The 16,302-nt window shown below is 42.0% G+C and overlaps 1 protein-coding gene across 2 annotated transcripts in view; it reads right to left on the reverse strand.

Moving 5' to 3' along the window:
- The window catches only part of Cntnap5 (contactin associated protein family member 5), a 902,127-nt gene that overhangs the window by 344,604 nt on the left and 541,221 nt on the right, over nucleotides 1–16,302 (reverse strand). For both annotated transcript variants that reach the window (XM_036201821.1, XM_036201822.1), the window contains exon 11: nucleotides 4,942–5,048. In XM_036201821.1, coding sequence (XP_036057714.1) covers nucleotides 4,942–5,048 — 107 coding nt within the window. The remainder of the gene's footprint in view (nucleotides 1–4,941; nucleotides 5,049–16,302) is intronic.

Below are 16,302 nucleotides of genomic sequence, written 5' to 3' on the forward strand. Positions count from 1 at the left end.
TTCAACCTTTCATGATTGTTCTTCCGTGTATATTATTAAAAGACCAGCCTTAATAATATACTTCCTAGGGGCTCAGAAGACAAATGAAAGGCAAGAACTATTTTCTCCAGGAAATGAATCTAAGTACACCATGCTCTTTGTCCATCTACTTTAATCCTCTGGGATAAAATCCTGTCTACACAGCTACAGTTCTGTTACTCAAGTCTAGTTCCTTTCTTGCCTGATTTGTGTCTACCTTTATCTGTCGTTCACTCTAAGTTCTATCTTAATTCTCTCATCTTAGTTCTGCCTCATCTAGGTCCTTCTCATCTCATTCTTACCCATCTAGTACTTTCCCATCTGGCTCTTCCTCATCTTCCATCCAGACCTCCAGTTCTCTAGTCAAAAATCCTCTCCAGCCAAAATCCTCAATATCTTCTCTTCGCTCTCCTTACACCCCACCCCAGTTCTCCTCAAGTCTTTAGAATATTCAGTTATAAACCTAAGCAATAGCAAGCCTCCCCCACCAGCCAGGTCACCAGGCTTGAATTCCTTACAGGGTCATAAAGGCAGGTAAGAATTTTCCTCAGGCAGTCAGGCTTTCTTTTACAAATTTCCTCAGGCAGTCAGGCTTTCTTTTACAACCCAAATGAGTGCTTTATGTGTTCAATCTACACTCCTAGAAGTGGTTAGGTAAGAAATTAGGAGTCTATTAGTAAGGCTGTAAGAAAGGAGGATCTCACCCTAATTTGTACAAGAAATAAAGCTATCCTCCTGACCTAGGAGACAGGTGTTGTTTTATTTAGCCTTGGATGCTTGATATGAATTTTAGAAAAATACACTGTTAGGAGTTCTTGGGAGCACACATAGTATTACAGGAAAATCACTGCAGAAACCAGCTAATATCTATTCTTCTTGAGCCATGGCTTGACCTTTGGAGAAGTCCTTGACTATTCCAAGTAGCTTTTGTGATGGTGGCTGAATTCTATTACATTTTCCTGCGGCTTGCAGCAGTTCTTCTGCCAGAAGTTTGTGCTTTGAAAATACTTTTATTACATGTATTTATTTATTTACTTATTCTGTGTGTGTGTGTGTGTGTGTGTGTGTGTGTGTGTGTGTGTGTGTGATTAAGAGAGTCAGAGGTCAGAAAACAACTTATAGAAATCAGTTATTTCCTTCCGCCATGTAGGTCTTGGGGGTCAAATTTAGGTCATCATACTTGACCAACCAAGAGCCTTTACTGGTAAGCAAAGTCATCCTGCTGACTCCCTCCTTTTATTCGGCTCCTTAGTCTCTTTTGAAGCCTCCATTGTTTTGAAATGCCTTCCCTTTCCCAGGAAAAGCACTTGCAGCCTAGTAAAAGAGCATCACGGTGTGTGCGGTATCACAAGCTCACTCACGTTTTCAAGCCTCTGTCAAGGATCAGATATCTACTGTATCTTGTGGAACAGATCAGTGCTGAAGGGAGATAGGTTGTTTCACTAGAAAAGAGCTTGTTCTACAGGCGTGAGGACCTGGATTCAATCTCCAGCACTCTGTAAAAAATAGGTGTGGGATGTGGGCTGCTAACACCAATGCTGAGGAGGAAGAAGACAGGAGAATCCCTGGCGCTTACTGGCTTCCTAGTCTAGGAGAAATCAGTGAGTCTGAGGTTCAGTGAGAGACTCTGTCTCAAAATATGATTGGAGTAGACTCTAGACAAAAACAGTGTTGAGTTTTCTTCATGTGCCCGTGCCCGTGCCCACACGCGTGCATGTACACACACACACACACACACACACACACACACACACACACACACACACACACACACTTCTTCCTTCTCTTCTGCTTTTTGGTTCTTTCCTTTTCTCCACTGCATCATGTCCCCTCCCCCTTCCTTCTCCCCCTTCTTGTTCCTCTTCTTCCTTCCTGCTTTTTTTTCCTCTCGTTCTCCTTTCTCTCTCTTTTCCTCTTTCCACTCATTTTGCTCCTTCTCCATTCTCCTCTCCTTTTTTTCATCCTCTTAAAGCTGTGAACCATCTGCTTTTGGCATTGAAAGTAAAGAATGCCAATCTTGATAACTCATATAATAAAGTCAATATATGAATTAAACCTGAGATAAAGATATGAAAGATACTTTGAAGTAGATCTTTTTATTGTCAGGATTTCCTCACCATGTATAATCATCCAAATGTGATTAAGAGGACTATTTACCTGCAGAGGAACTAGGGAAGCCTCCCTGCTCTGTGATGACGGTTAAGTCTGAGAGCCAGACAGCTGGATATGCTCCCAGTCGATATCTGCCTATTGACTGCCCAAAGCGAGCAGCATTCCATCAGACTTGAGAGAAGAAAGCTGACATCCTTTTGTAAAGCTGAAAAATGACCTGAAAGGCTTTGTTAGGATGTCAGCAATCTATACTGTAAAGAGATTAGATGAGCCTGAGACATGGTAGAGAGACCCTGAATGTGCCCCTGTGAATGTCACCAGACAGAAGTTAAACAGATCAAGGACAGCCACTCAATAGGAGGCAGACAGAGGCTTCTATGCAACTGCCCTGTCACTTAGCAAGCCAGCTCTGTATGTAGCAATCATTAAACACATGACTACTGAAGCCAGAATGCTTGAAGGAGCAAGCGGTGAATGATAAGGACAACTTTACTTATTTACTGTCACACCACTTATCAGAAAAAAAAAAATTGTCTGAGACTCTCCAGGAGTGCAAATGATAATCTCCATTTCAATATCCAAATGCTTGGTAAATAGTTTGATCTGTTAAGTAATTCTGACAGAGAAGGGAAAATAAAGTCACAGAAAAGAACTGTGAAGTATACACTATGCTAAGACTTTTGGAAAGTTGGAAGTATGAAGTCAAATCTTTCACACATGCCCTTTGACCCAGCACCATTTCTGAGGAGTAATTATGTCACTAATAGTCTCCTGGGGTTGGAAGAAAGCTCAATTAGCAGTGCTTGCCGTGTGCAAGCATGAGAGCCTGATCTGGTCCTGAAAACTCATGCCAAAGCTAAGCAAGAGTGCTGTGTGACTGCAATCCCAGAACTAGGTGGCAGACAAGCAGAGGGTCTTGCTTACTAGCCATTGCAGCCAAAATCATGAGCTCCAGGTTGGGTGAGAGGCCCCATCTCAGAAAAAACAAACAAACAACAACAACAACAACAACAAAAAAAAAAAAAAACTAAGGAGAGAAGAAATTGACAGCCCCTGGCCTCTCATACACCAGTACAAGCAAGCATATATGCACACACACACAATACCACAAAAAGGAACCACAGCTTGTGGACCATGCTATGCATCTTTGATTACTCAGTTCCAAATCTATGGCTCTCATCACCCCTCCCATCATTAGACTCCTTTTTTTCCAAGAATGCTTCACTGCTACTTTCATGTCACCTGTATGTATGATTGATGCATCTAATACAACCTAGAACCTACAAGTGAGACAAAGTGACTTGAAAAGTGAATACTAGACCAACCAGGTGATTCAGCCACACCATGCATAGGTATTTACCCAAAGAACCCCAGGTCAGTTTTCCACAAACATGTGCACATCAGGATTGTTTGTAGCAAAAATCATAGAACCTTCCTAGGTGTCTGCCAACAGAGGAACTGAAAATGTAGTTGATACACATGGTAAAATTCTTTTCAGTCCTGAACAGGATGAAATTATGCCAAATGCAGGAAAATGGATATAGCCCCTTTTCGAGTGTCTGAGCGCAGCCCAGTTCTCTTGCCTCATCACTCTTTATCACCAGGGTCCTCTTCCAGCCCCTGGGATTCTGCAGAGATTCTCCACAGGACACCATTACACCTGTAGATCCAACTTGCTCCGTTACTCTAAGAATCCTTTTCTTTTCTGGTTTACTTCTGTAACTGGAACAAGATCAGCACAGGCCTTCAGACTGAAGCTTTCTGATGCCCAGGATTGACAGGTAGTCATCAAAACTTATCATCAATACTTTGGTTCTACAGTGTCATTTCCTGTAGTCTGAATGGATTTTGCCTCCTATTGGGGATGACACTAGGGTATGTAGCCAATGGAATGTGAGAAGTAACCCTCAACCACTTTTTCAATGGAAGCCTTTGAATCACACACAACACAGTTTTGTTTCTTCACCATGGAATTTCTTCCTTTAGCCATAACAACAATCTGATGAGGTGACTTCTACCATAACAAGGACAATGAGGACGAAAGCAGGCTGATGTCTGAGGAACTTGTGGTCTAGCTATGATGTAGTTTGAATGTGAAGTGTCTCCCATAGGTTCACATTGAACAGTTGTTCCCTGACTTGCAGGGCTGTTTGGGAAGATGGAGGAACCTTTAGGAGGTACAATCTCACTGGAGGAAATGGGTCTCTGGGGGCGGTACTTGAAGCTGTAGAGCTTTACCCCATTTCCTATTCACTCTCTGCTTCCTGCATGTGGATACAAAGTGACCTTTCAGGATTGCTATTCTTTCTACCATGCTTCCCCAGGTGTTGCCAAGTCTTCCTCCTTCTCGATGGACTGTATCCTTCTGGAGCTATAAACCCAAATTAGCCCTTTCTCTCTCAAGTTGCTTTGGTCAGAGTGTTTTTATCATAGCCACAGGAAAGTAACTAAGACCTACATCTTACCACTTGCTTTTTGCACCAGTGATATATATTAGTAACTTGTTGCAACAGTACAACATCAAGAAAACACCATTTGTTCTACAGATCCTTACATACTTACATCACCATTCTCTCTTCTAGTTCAGCATATATCCAAGTTCACTGTTTGTCCTAATCACATAAACTCCACAAATATATGTCTTATGTCTTTGCATTTTCCTGGCCTGCTTTAGTATTTGGATATAACATTCCACTGGAAAGTTCATGCAAGAGGAATAAACAGTATCCTCACTGTGTTGAGTGGTCGGGGTCCCCACACTGCATTCCTTGAATTATGTCCATACACTGTGGGTGTATGGTGTGTACTCACAGTCGTGACAGGTGGCGCCCGTGTAACCAGTGTTACTACAGTTGCAGTCGAAGGTAGTCCAGGATTGGGCACAGTGTCCTCCATGTTCACAGTAGTTTGGCAAACACCTAATGGGAGATAATGCATAATAAATGAGATAAACTAAGACAATTGGAACAGAGAGACAAGCAAAACCTTTAGGAGCCACAGTGGGAAACAGATCTGCTAAAGTCTTGTAACTGTCAGGATTAAATGATACAATAAACATACGGATCCGCCTGCATTTCTTGGTAGTGGGGATCTCAGAGCTGAATTCTATCTTTAGTTAGAGCTTCAGTGTTATTGCAGAGAGTTAAACAGAAGTGGGAGCACTCTGTAGAATGCTATGTTTATTGTGGCACACAATGCAGAAGGCTCATTCCTTTACACTTGAGAGTATGGCTGCCTTTGAAAGGAAAGGGTAAAAAAGTAACAGTCCTGGAGATGACTGTCTGTGCTTCTCTTTGGGGATGGCCAGGAAGCTATCTCAGCCTACAGAAACAGACATAATTCAATCATTAATGCTTCCCCTAACTAACATGCAAGGAAATTCTACCTTTTCAGAAAGTGCCAAAGCCATCCTGAAGACATTTACTAGTTAAGACAAACCAATACAGAGTCCTTATAACAAGATCTGAGTAAGACACATCACCTCCCAACCTCCCACGCACCCCCACTCACCCCTCCTAAAAAGTGTGGGAATAGCACTGTTTTGAACAACCTTGGCTGGCACTCCTCTCATCTTTGTATCCTGCCATTACCTTGCTTCTGAGGATCTCCTTTTTGTTTATTTTTATTCTTCCCATGTTATGGGTAGGAGTGCTTTCCTACATGTTTGAATGTGTACTATATGCATGTGTTCCTAATGCTGAAGGAGGCCTGAGAAGGGTATTGGATACCATTTAAGTGAAGTTACAGATGGTTGTGTGCCACCATGTAGGTGTTGGGAACTGAACCATGGTCCTCTGCAACAGCAAGTATTTTTAACTGCTGAGGCAACTCTCCAGCCCAACTTCTGAACATCTCTTACCCTGAGCTCACCTTCCCAAGAAACTCCCATGAGGCGGCTTAGTTCATGTCCATTCACTCTATCTTACCTGCCCCCATGCAGATTCAAAGAGGCCCCAGTTACCACATACCACATGTTGGCAGCCAACAAGGTGTTTATTTTTAAATTTTCTTTTTACATTTGTTTATTTACTTATTTAGTGGGTGTAAATGTGGTGGCAAGGGGCACATGCCATGGAGGATGTGTGGAGGTCAGAGGACAGGTTGAGGGAGTCAGTTCTCTCCTTCCACCATGTGGGTCTGTAGAATTGAACTCAAGATGTCAGCCTTGACAGTACGCACCTTTACCACATGACATGACTTTGCTGCTACCTCAACAATGTATTAATTGCTTTAACAACAGAAAGATAAGCAATGTCTTTTCTATGATTTTTTGGGGTTTTTTTTGTTTTTTTTTTTTTTGGTTTTTTGAGAAGGGTTTCTCTGTGTAGTTTTGGTGCCTATCCTGGAGCTTGCTCTGTAGACCAGGCTGGACTCGAACTCACAGAAATCTGCCTGCCTCTGCCTCCCAAGTGCTGGGATTAGAAGCATGCACCACCACCACCTGGCTCTTTTAGTTATCATGCCAAGAAAATTGCAAATAGCCTGATTTTGGTGATTTATACTATGGAACACAAGATCCCAACATCTGTTATGATCATAACTTCATGCATATAAAGAATGTAAAGGATACATGAATAAAGATCTGGTGACCTCTAGCACATAGCACAACACGAGATGGAGAGAGTCCTGATGAAATTTGATCATTTGGTTTCTCTTGACCCCAGGACCTGCTTTCACTCCCAGACCTTCTGAAGACTGCTATAAAGTGTGTTGCATTTTGTGAGATATCTCAAGAGTTCTCCAGGAAAATATACATTTCACTCCAATTGGCTAGAGTTGAGATTCTGTTACTTTGAACTAACAGGATCTTAACTTACTCTAGGAAACTCTCCAAGGTTGTGGAAGAATTAATAACTTAATCAGTAAAGTCTTTGCCTTACAAACATTCGGACCTGAGCTTAATAACTCAGAATCCACATATATGACGGTGGATGCTTGTGATGCCAGTGCTGAGGAGGCACAGGCAGTCAAATCCCTTGTACTCACTGGCTGTCTGGTCTAGCCTGTTTGGTGAGTTCCAGACCCATGAGAGATCCTGTTTCAAAAGCAAGGTGAGTGATACCTGAGGAAGAACACCCAGGGGTGTCTACTGGCCTCCACATGCACAGACACACACAGGTGCATCTGTACAACATCAACACAAAAACATACAAGTAGGTATACACATACAGATCTATAGATTTTTATAATTTTTCCTACAATATATACATTATGTTTTCAGTTCTATATTCTCAAGTCCAAGTTGGCTATGGAGGAAGAGGGCTAGGGGCAAGATGTCAGAAATACTGGTCTCTTCAAGCACATCTTTAATAAGCCTCCCACAGACCTTGCATTAGTGTTAATAAACTCAATTTAGCACTGAAAATGTAGTCTACAAAGTCATTTTTCTGTGGCCGCTGAAAGAGTCAATGATATATTTCTGGAAGGGAAAAACATATTTGGGAAATGGAAAAATCTAATATTCCTAGAATAAGGAGCAAAATGAATGAGAACATGCAGAGTTGCCTTACAGCAAGGTACATTGGGGAGCAGCGCACAAAGATTAGAAAAGGTCATCTCAACACAGACACTTGATATCAGGTTTCTAAGTCCAATTGCTTATTTTAGAAGGCTGTTTAAGAAGCATGATTTACAGTTCTTCCATCAGTTCATTTTACCTGTTGTTTGGCTTCCTTTCTTCCCTCTTCTTGGCCCAAACTTATTGTTTTAGAACTGAACACAGAAAGAGAATGTCCTAGAGCTTAAAAAGGGAATAAACAGCATGTGTGGATACTGATAGTCTCAGGCATGAGAGTAAAAATTGCCATGATGGGGGGCTAGGGAGGCAGCTCAGTGAGTAAGGTCCTGGCGAAAGAAGTATGAAGATCAGAGTTCAAATCCCTGGCACCCATATAGTAGTCCAGACAAGACAGCCCACCTGTGATCTTTGCACCCAGGAGTCACAAATGGGGGATCCCAGGGCAAGCTGACTAGCTAGAAAATAGTCTACTCATGGTGGTGTTGAGTGGGAAACTCTGCCTCTGGATACAAGGTAGAAGTTAATAAAGGAAGATATCCTATACCAACCCCTGACCTCCACATGCACACTCACCTGCAAAAAGTGAACACAGACACATCAGGCAAAACTCCCCCTTCCCAACACACACACACACACACACACACACACACACACACACACACACACACACACAATGTTGTGAAAGTTCTGAACAGATGTGGCTTCTCAGTGCAGTTTTTCATTATAAATACATCAATGTTCTTGACTTTCCAAGAGCCCAGACAAGCTAACAGTGGGTATCTGACTTGAAAGCCATGGCAGATACACTGCAAAAACTTGTCTTGTCTCTTTGTAAGATCAGAGTACATAAGAGGTTAAGGAGGTGACGTGGAGAGTTCAATGAAAACCTTACATATGGAAGGGGAAGAAAAATCAAAACAATAAAAAGAAATATACGGTAACTAAAAAAAAAAAAAAAAATACTCCCAATTCAGTTTTCTTTTCTGGGGCCAGGAGATGGCTCTGTCTCTAGCTGTGCAGGCATGAGGACCTGACATTGAGTCCCAAAACCAAGATACATGTGTCTATAAGGTTATATCTAGGGAGGTAGAGACAAGTAGCCTCCTGGTGCTCACTGGACTACCAGCAACATAGGCCCCTTTTGTTCCCAATGATGAGGGAAAGATCAGGGGAGCTCTCCATATGTAGCTTGTCTTTGACAGGGCCAGGCAGAAGGTTAGTCTGGGTGAAAGTATTATGAATATAAACGGATTTAAGATAGTTCAGGATAATACACCTTTCCAGTTTATTCATAATTTAGCAAGGTTCACAGAAGAAATATATTTTGTGCCTTCTTTTAATAATCATATTGCCATGTAATAGATCAAAATTAGTGAGTGGCACTACATACCAGCAAAGTTCAAGTTTATGTCTTGATTGCTCTGTTTCCCCTTGAATTGTAGACTTATAGTCAGCTTCCTAATAGACAGCACCACAGAAGACCCTTCAACCTTTGTGCATCTGCCCCTGACTTACACATCTGTTGCTGGCCTCTGCTTCTGGGGGTCCCTCCAGAATTTTCCCTGTCACCTGTAATACTCACTAGTTTCCTATCAACTTAGCACAAGCTAGAGTCATTTGGAAAGAGGGAACTTCAATTAAGAAAATGCCTCAATCTGATTGTCTTGTAAGTAAGTCGGTAGGGCATTTTCTTGGTAAATGATTGATCTGGAAGGGATCAGCACACCTTGGGCTGTTTTGCCTCTAGGAAAGTGGTCCTGAATAATAAAAAGAAAAAACAGGTATAGAAATCCATGGGAAGCAAGTCAATAAGTGACATTCCACTATAGTCCCTGCTTCTGCTACCATTCCTGCCTCCCAGTTCCCACTGTGCTTGAGTTTCTGCCTTGGTGTCCTTCAATGATAAACTGCAGCCTGTAAACAAACAAACAAATAAACAAAAACCCTTTCCTCTGCAGGTTGCCTTCTGTTATTGTGTTTTTCCACAGCAAGAGAAAGTTAATTACAACACTTTTTAAGAGTTGCAGCATCCTTACCTCAAATCCTTGTTGGTGATGTGAAAAAATCCTGCTGCCTATATCTCTGGAGTCTGCCTGGATCTGACCACTTTCCCTGGCTTCCCTGATGCTATGCTAGTGTGAATCACCAGGATCTCTCACAGGTACAGCTGTGGTTATCAGATAGCTTACATTCTTGACTTCTCTGCTCACTCACCACTCAAAAGCAGAGAAGATGCTTCACTGACTTGAAGAACAATGAAGAACAATTGTCTTCAATGAATCTGTTTTCTTCTGCTAAAATAAGCTGAAAAAGGTCAACTGGTTCCTACTGATCTATACTGCACCCACTTAACTCTTTAAGCTCACCTCTATCTGTTCTCTTTTTTCTGTCTTCTCCGACCCTGTTGTCATCCTGATTTTCCCTAAAGCATATTAGCAATGCTCCATTTTCAGACTGGATACTATTGCTACTGCACAGGAAACTCTTCTAGATACTTGGACCCACTCCTGATCTCCTCATGTCTGCCCATATGTCACCTTCTCCATGAGGACTCTACCATCATGCAATTTCAAATTCTAACATGTTGCCACTGAGTACCTCCAACCCTCTTTCACTGTCCCAGTTTTGTCTTTTAAAACTTTTTTGTGGGTTTAATAATTTGCTATTTACTTAATGGTAATGTGTGTGTGTGTGTGTGTGTGTGAGTGTGTGTGTGTGTGTGTGTGTGTGTGTGTGTGGTGAGAGAGAGAGAGAGAGAGAGAGAGAGAGAGAGAGAGAGAGAGAGAGATTGGGTAAGTGTACATGAGTGTAGCTGCCTGTGGAAGAATAGGGTGTTGCATCCCTTGGCACCTTAGTTTCAGGGAGTTGTGTGCTGCTCCAAGCTGCTGAGAAAAGCAATATGAACTCTTAACTGCTGAGCAATCTCTCCAGTTCCTGCTCTTCCTTTTATTTTCTTTTTTGTTCTTTCTTTTCTCTCCTCCCCTGTCCTCTCTCCTCCTCCTCTCTCCCCCTTCTTCTTTCTTTCTGTGCAAATACATATGAATGGGTGCATGTGAATGTAAACTCAGGCATGTGGAGGGCAAATCAAATGATAACCTTGACTGCTGATGTTCCATAGGTGCTGTTTATTATGATCTGCTTTTGATTATCTATTTTTTCTCTCTCTCTCTGCTCCCCACAATTTTTTTTTTTTTTGTGTGTGTGTGTGTGTGTGTGTGTGTGTGTGTAGTTTATTCATTTTTGTCCATTTCATTGGTTAGTGGTTAAATGATTTGGGGTTTTGTTTGTCTATTTTGTTGTTGTTGTTTTGTTCTGATTTTGAGACAAGGTCTCTCATTGGCTTAGAACTTATCAAATAGGCCAGGTTGTCTAGCCTGTGAGTTCCAGATATCTACCTTTCTCCACCTCCCAAATGCTGGGATTGTAAGTGTGTACCATCACCTCTGGCTTAATTTATGATCAAACACATATCCTCATGCTTGTAAGATTTTGCCCTCCGAGCCATCTCCCCAGCTCTCATTCACTTTTCTCTAACAACACTCTGGAAGCTGTGCCCCTCTGTGCATGATGTTTTGGATTTTTATCTGTCTCCCTTATTAAATAACCTAAGATCCACAAGGCGCTGCTTGCTGTCTATGTCACGGCTATGACTTGGATTTTGTGTTGTTGTCCCACAGTGATATGAAGTGATAGAATGTTTTGTACTTAAAGTGCTACTATTGACAGGTGGTGAAACTGGAGTGGGGCCTGCTGGGGATCTCAGGTCTTTGAGAATGTTTTCTCAGGAGGTAGCGCTCATTTAGTCCCTTAGTTCTCAGGGGAACATTGTTATAATAGAAGCAATTCCAGCCTTTCCTGCTTCAACATGTCCTCACTTGCTAGTTTTCTCAAGCACTCATGCATTTCTATCTACCCCATGAGGAGATGGAACCAAGGAAAAGCTCACATTGAGCCACCTGGATTCATAGCCTCCAAAACTACTAAATAAACCTCTTTTCCTATGTCAGTAGTGTATGTTGGCAATTTCATTATGATAATCATTATGATAAGGTAAAAATAAATTAATGCATTCACAAACATTCCCTCAATAGCAAAGAGAGTAAGCATTTAACAAACAACTATTTCATTGATTCTTTTTCCTATTATTCTTGCAGTTCACTGAGTGTTTTTGGAGAGGGTCTCATTTATCCCAATCTGGGCTGGCCTTGAAATTGTTATGCATCTGCAAATGACTTCAAGCTTCCATTCCTCCTGCCACCAAGCCCAGTTTATGTGGAACTATAAAGTGAACAATAGTGCTATGAGATGATCCTTCTGTGTGCTGTGAATATGTGTTATACTCATTGGTTAATAATGGAGTTGTTTGGCCTACAGCAAGGCAGGATAAAGTTAGGCAGGCCAATCAAATTGAGGACTCAAATGAAGAGGGCAGAGTCAAGTGAAACGTGAGCAAGCTGCCTAAGAAGCAAGATGCCAGAGGACCAGTAAAGCCACGGACCATGTGGCAATATATAAATGAATAGAAATGGGTTAATTTAAATGTAAGAGCTAGTTAGTAATAAGCCTGAGCTATTGGCCAAGTATTCTGTAATTAATATAAGCTTCCGTGTGTTTGTTTGAGACCAGGTGGTCAGGACAGAAAAATTCTGCCTCCTTTTAAACAATAGGCCTTCACACATGCTAGACCAACGCTCTTCCAATATAGCTACATCCCAGCCTACAATAGGTGATGCTGATGGGGTAAATGAACACATTCTCAGGTAAGTAAGAGACAGCTGAAGTGCCTTCTTTTGAGCTGGGCCTTGCCAGTAAGACACAAGTGTAGCCAGCTTCTACTTCACCTACCTGCCTGCTCCTGAGTCACACAGTAGAATGTGAATGGGAGGCTGCACAGTGAAAGGATGGTATTGTAAGGAAGGGGAGTGTAAACTACATTCAAAGAGCTATGACCAAGACATCAGACAGATTTAAAGGAGAAAAAACTCTTGTCACTCATGGTTTCAAAAGATTCAGTCTGCTGTTGAGTGACTGCATTATGCAGGGTATCAGGGTGGCAGGAGCCTGCAGAACTGAAGATTCTTCAATTCATTGTAAACAGAAATCAGAGGGAAGGGGAACACCACGGGGCTGGGGAGATGGCTTAGTGGCTTGCTGTGCAAGCATGACGACCTGAGTTTGAATCCTTGGCACCCGAGAATAACCATGTACTCACCTGTAACTTAGCCCTATGAGGGGTAGAGTCAGGAGGATCACTGAGGCTTGATGGCTGCCAGCCCAACTGGGTTCAGTGAGAGACTGAACCCTGCTTCAAAGAAATCATGTGGAGACTGATAGAGCAAGATATCCAAAATCTTTCTCTGGATTATACATGTATATGCATGGGGATAAAGACTCTCACATACATGTGCTCATACACCACACATACCTACACACATGCACAAAAACAAAGGAAGGGACCATGAAATTAATTTATCTGAGTAGAGAAGTTAAGATGAGTTCACAAACTGGCTCCTCCTTTGTGGTGTTTAGAGATGCAGATAAAGAATACCTGATTTTGACTGCCCTGGCAACTGAACTGGGCTGTTGGGCTCCAACAACCTAAGGACTTATAAATAATTTCCCCAAACTGAATCAGAAGTAGAATATATGTGCATGAGGGAAATTAAAGCTTTGGACAAAATATCTAGTAACAGTGATAAAAATTGTGTATAATTTTTGCTTTAAAAATATACCTATTTTGGGCTGGGTGTGGTGGTGGATGCATTTAATCCCAGCACTAGGGAGGCAGGGCACGCAGAACTCTATGAGTTCAAGGACAGCCTGGTCTACAGAGCAAGATAGGACCAGAACAGCCAGGAAGGTTACAAAAAGAAATCCTGTCTCAAAAACAACAAAACAAATTACATTATTCCATGATTTTTGCTTGAGGGTCTAACCCCACTTGGGTATATCTCATTTTCTACCTTTCTTCTGTGAAAAGACCACACCCATGTTTGTGGGTGCACTTTACTTTCTTCTGAGAGCTTCTCTGTTTCTTAATTCTTAGGCAATGAGCCGATATTAAAATATTCATTAAGTTCCAATTTCACTTTATAAACATACATTTATTTTAACAGTGTAAAGTGCGCTATGAAATTTAGCTTACCCATTTATCTTACCTTAAGTCTCATAATCTTTAACCAAATATTCAGTGATAGATAACCTAAATATCCTAATTGTTTTTAAGCAAATATTATTTTTTTGGTCTGGCCTTCTGCAAGTATTTCGGCAGAGACCACTGGATATTGACTTTCTCAGAGGTTTGTCCTGCCATTAAACTCTAAATGAAATCTTGGTATGTGTTCATAATTACAACTGAGATTCGGTCTTTGTAGTATTGTTTTCCATCCTATAAGTGAAAAATATAAAAATTAGATAAAGGCAAAACAACAGCCCAGTGGTCAGGCCTCTAAGCTACCATGCCTGAAACTGCCATTCACACTGACTTTCTCCCTTTACCTCTGTCAGAGGCTCATCTTCAAATTGAGCTCCTGGAGTAAATATTACAGCATCACTCTGCCAAGGAGAAAGGAGAAAAATCTTCACAGAGATTGTTAAGATTTTACTGATAGTAAATGAAGCTATCAGATTAGATTTCTTAAAGGTGTTTTTGGGAGTTGGGGTAATAGTTCAGTTGGAAAACTGTAATGTTTGGGTTTTTGTTGTTGTTGTTTGTTTGTTTTTAACTCTTTAGGGGCCTACCACCTAGCTTCAAAATAAATACATGAAGACTTATTCTTACTTATGAATAATGCCTGGCCTTAGCTTGGCTTGTTTGCAGCCAGCTTTTCTGACTTAAATTATCAGGTTTCTCTTGAAGCACATTTTGCCACTGGGCTTTCTACCTTCCTTTATCCTATATATTTTTCTTTCCCTCTTATTCAGTGGCTGACTGTGTGGCTGGGTGGCTGGCTCCTGGTGTCCTCTTCTCCTTCTTTTCTCTCTCTCCTATTTCCTGTCTCTTCTCTTGAGCCTAGATTTCTCCTCCCATTTATTCTCTCCTCCTGGAAGCCCCACCTATCCCTTAAACAAACATTCTACAACAGGAAACTGTCACATAAACCTCAGGACAGGAATTCAATAATCCTCCAAACCTACCTAAACAGTAAAATAATTTGGGTGTGTTGGCACACACTGGTAACGTCAGTAATGGGAAAGTAGAGGCAGGCATATCACTGAGGCTTGCAGGACAGCCACCCTTGCTTACTCTTCCAGCCCCAGGTCCCAATTACAGGCAACATCTCAAAAAAAAAAAAAAAAAAAAAAAATAGGGCTTTGAAGAAGAGCTGGTTCCTGCGGTTTTGTGTGGTGTGCTGTGAGTTCTTCCACAGGGAGCTGAGCAGAGGACATGGCTGAGCTGGGAACCCATGACATGTGATTTGGCATCAGTGGAGCTGGATTTGCCGGGAACCACAAGGGGACATGAGAGTTTGCAGAGCCATAGCAGGGGATTACCTCCATTTTCCAAGAGAGCTCTAGAGCTTGTGCCTTCTGTTTGGAAGAAATATCAGTAGCTGGAAGATGGAATCATAAGCAGTTGGATAACATTGGTCAAGATCATAATTTTCCTGGCTGAGATTCCTTTGGCCCAGTTTCCGGCCACTCTGCTGGCCCTGCGGGAAGGCTCCCCTTTTCAAAGACTGCAGGAAGACCATGCAGTCTCCACACCCTGCCCCCACACCCATTTGCCTGAGACCCCAGCCACTTCCTGAGACTCAGAGACTAGCCCCCAGCTCCCATCCACCCTGGAACTACCATCTGGACTAGAGAGACCCTTAACCTACAACCTTAATGCCTTGCCCACACACCCATCTGCTGGAGACCCCAGGGACTTCCAGAGACTTAGAAACCAGCATACAGCATTCCATCATGCCCAGAACTCCCATTTGTACCAGAGCTTCCATCCTGTCCCAGAACTCCCATCTGGACAAGAGGAGCTCCCATATGGACAAGATAAGGAGACCCCAGGGACTTCCTGAGACTCAGAGTCCAGCCCCCCAGCTCCTATCTGGCCAGCACTCTCATCTGGACCAGAGCCTCCATTCAGCCCAGAGCTTCCATCTGGACCAGAGAGAGGCTCCCAAAATCTGTCAGCTCTGTCTGGACCAAGTACATTGATAAGACCAAGAACAAACCCATGAGGAGATGGGCAGACATCAAGGCAGAAGTACATACAACAAAATAAAGAGCAATACAGCATCACCAGAACCTAGCCGTTCTCCAACAGCTAGACCTGAACATCACAGAATGGAAGAAGAAGAAGAAGAAGAAGAAGAAGAAGAAGAAGAAGAAGAAGAAGCAGAAGAAAACAACCTTATAAGTAACATCACTAAGAGGCTAGAGCCTCATATAGAAGAAATCAAAAATAAAGTGGAGGAACAGACAAACAAAAAATGGGAAGCACGCTATAAAAAACTAGAGGAAAGGACAATTAAAGCAGAAGAAAACAGTAAGTCCCTGAAAGAAACTCATGAAAAAGCAACAAAACAGATGAGGGAAATAGGCCAAGACCTGAAGAGAGAAACAGAAAAAATGAAGAAGACACTAGCAGAAGGAATGCTGGAAATAGAAAATGTGAGTAAATGAACAGGAACTTCAGATACAAGTATAACCAA

Source organism: Onychomys torridus, chromosome 11 (genome assembly GCF_903995425.1).
Source record: "Onychomys torridus chromosome 11, mOncTor1.1, whole genome shotgun sequence".
NCBI lineage: Eukaryota > Metazoa > Chordata > Mammalia > Rodentia > Cricetidae > Onychomys > Onychomys torridus.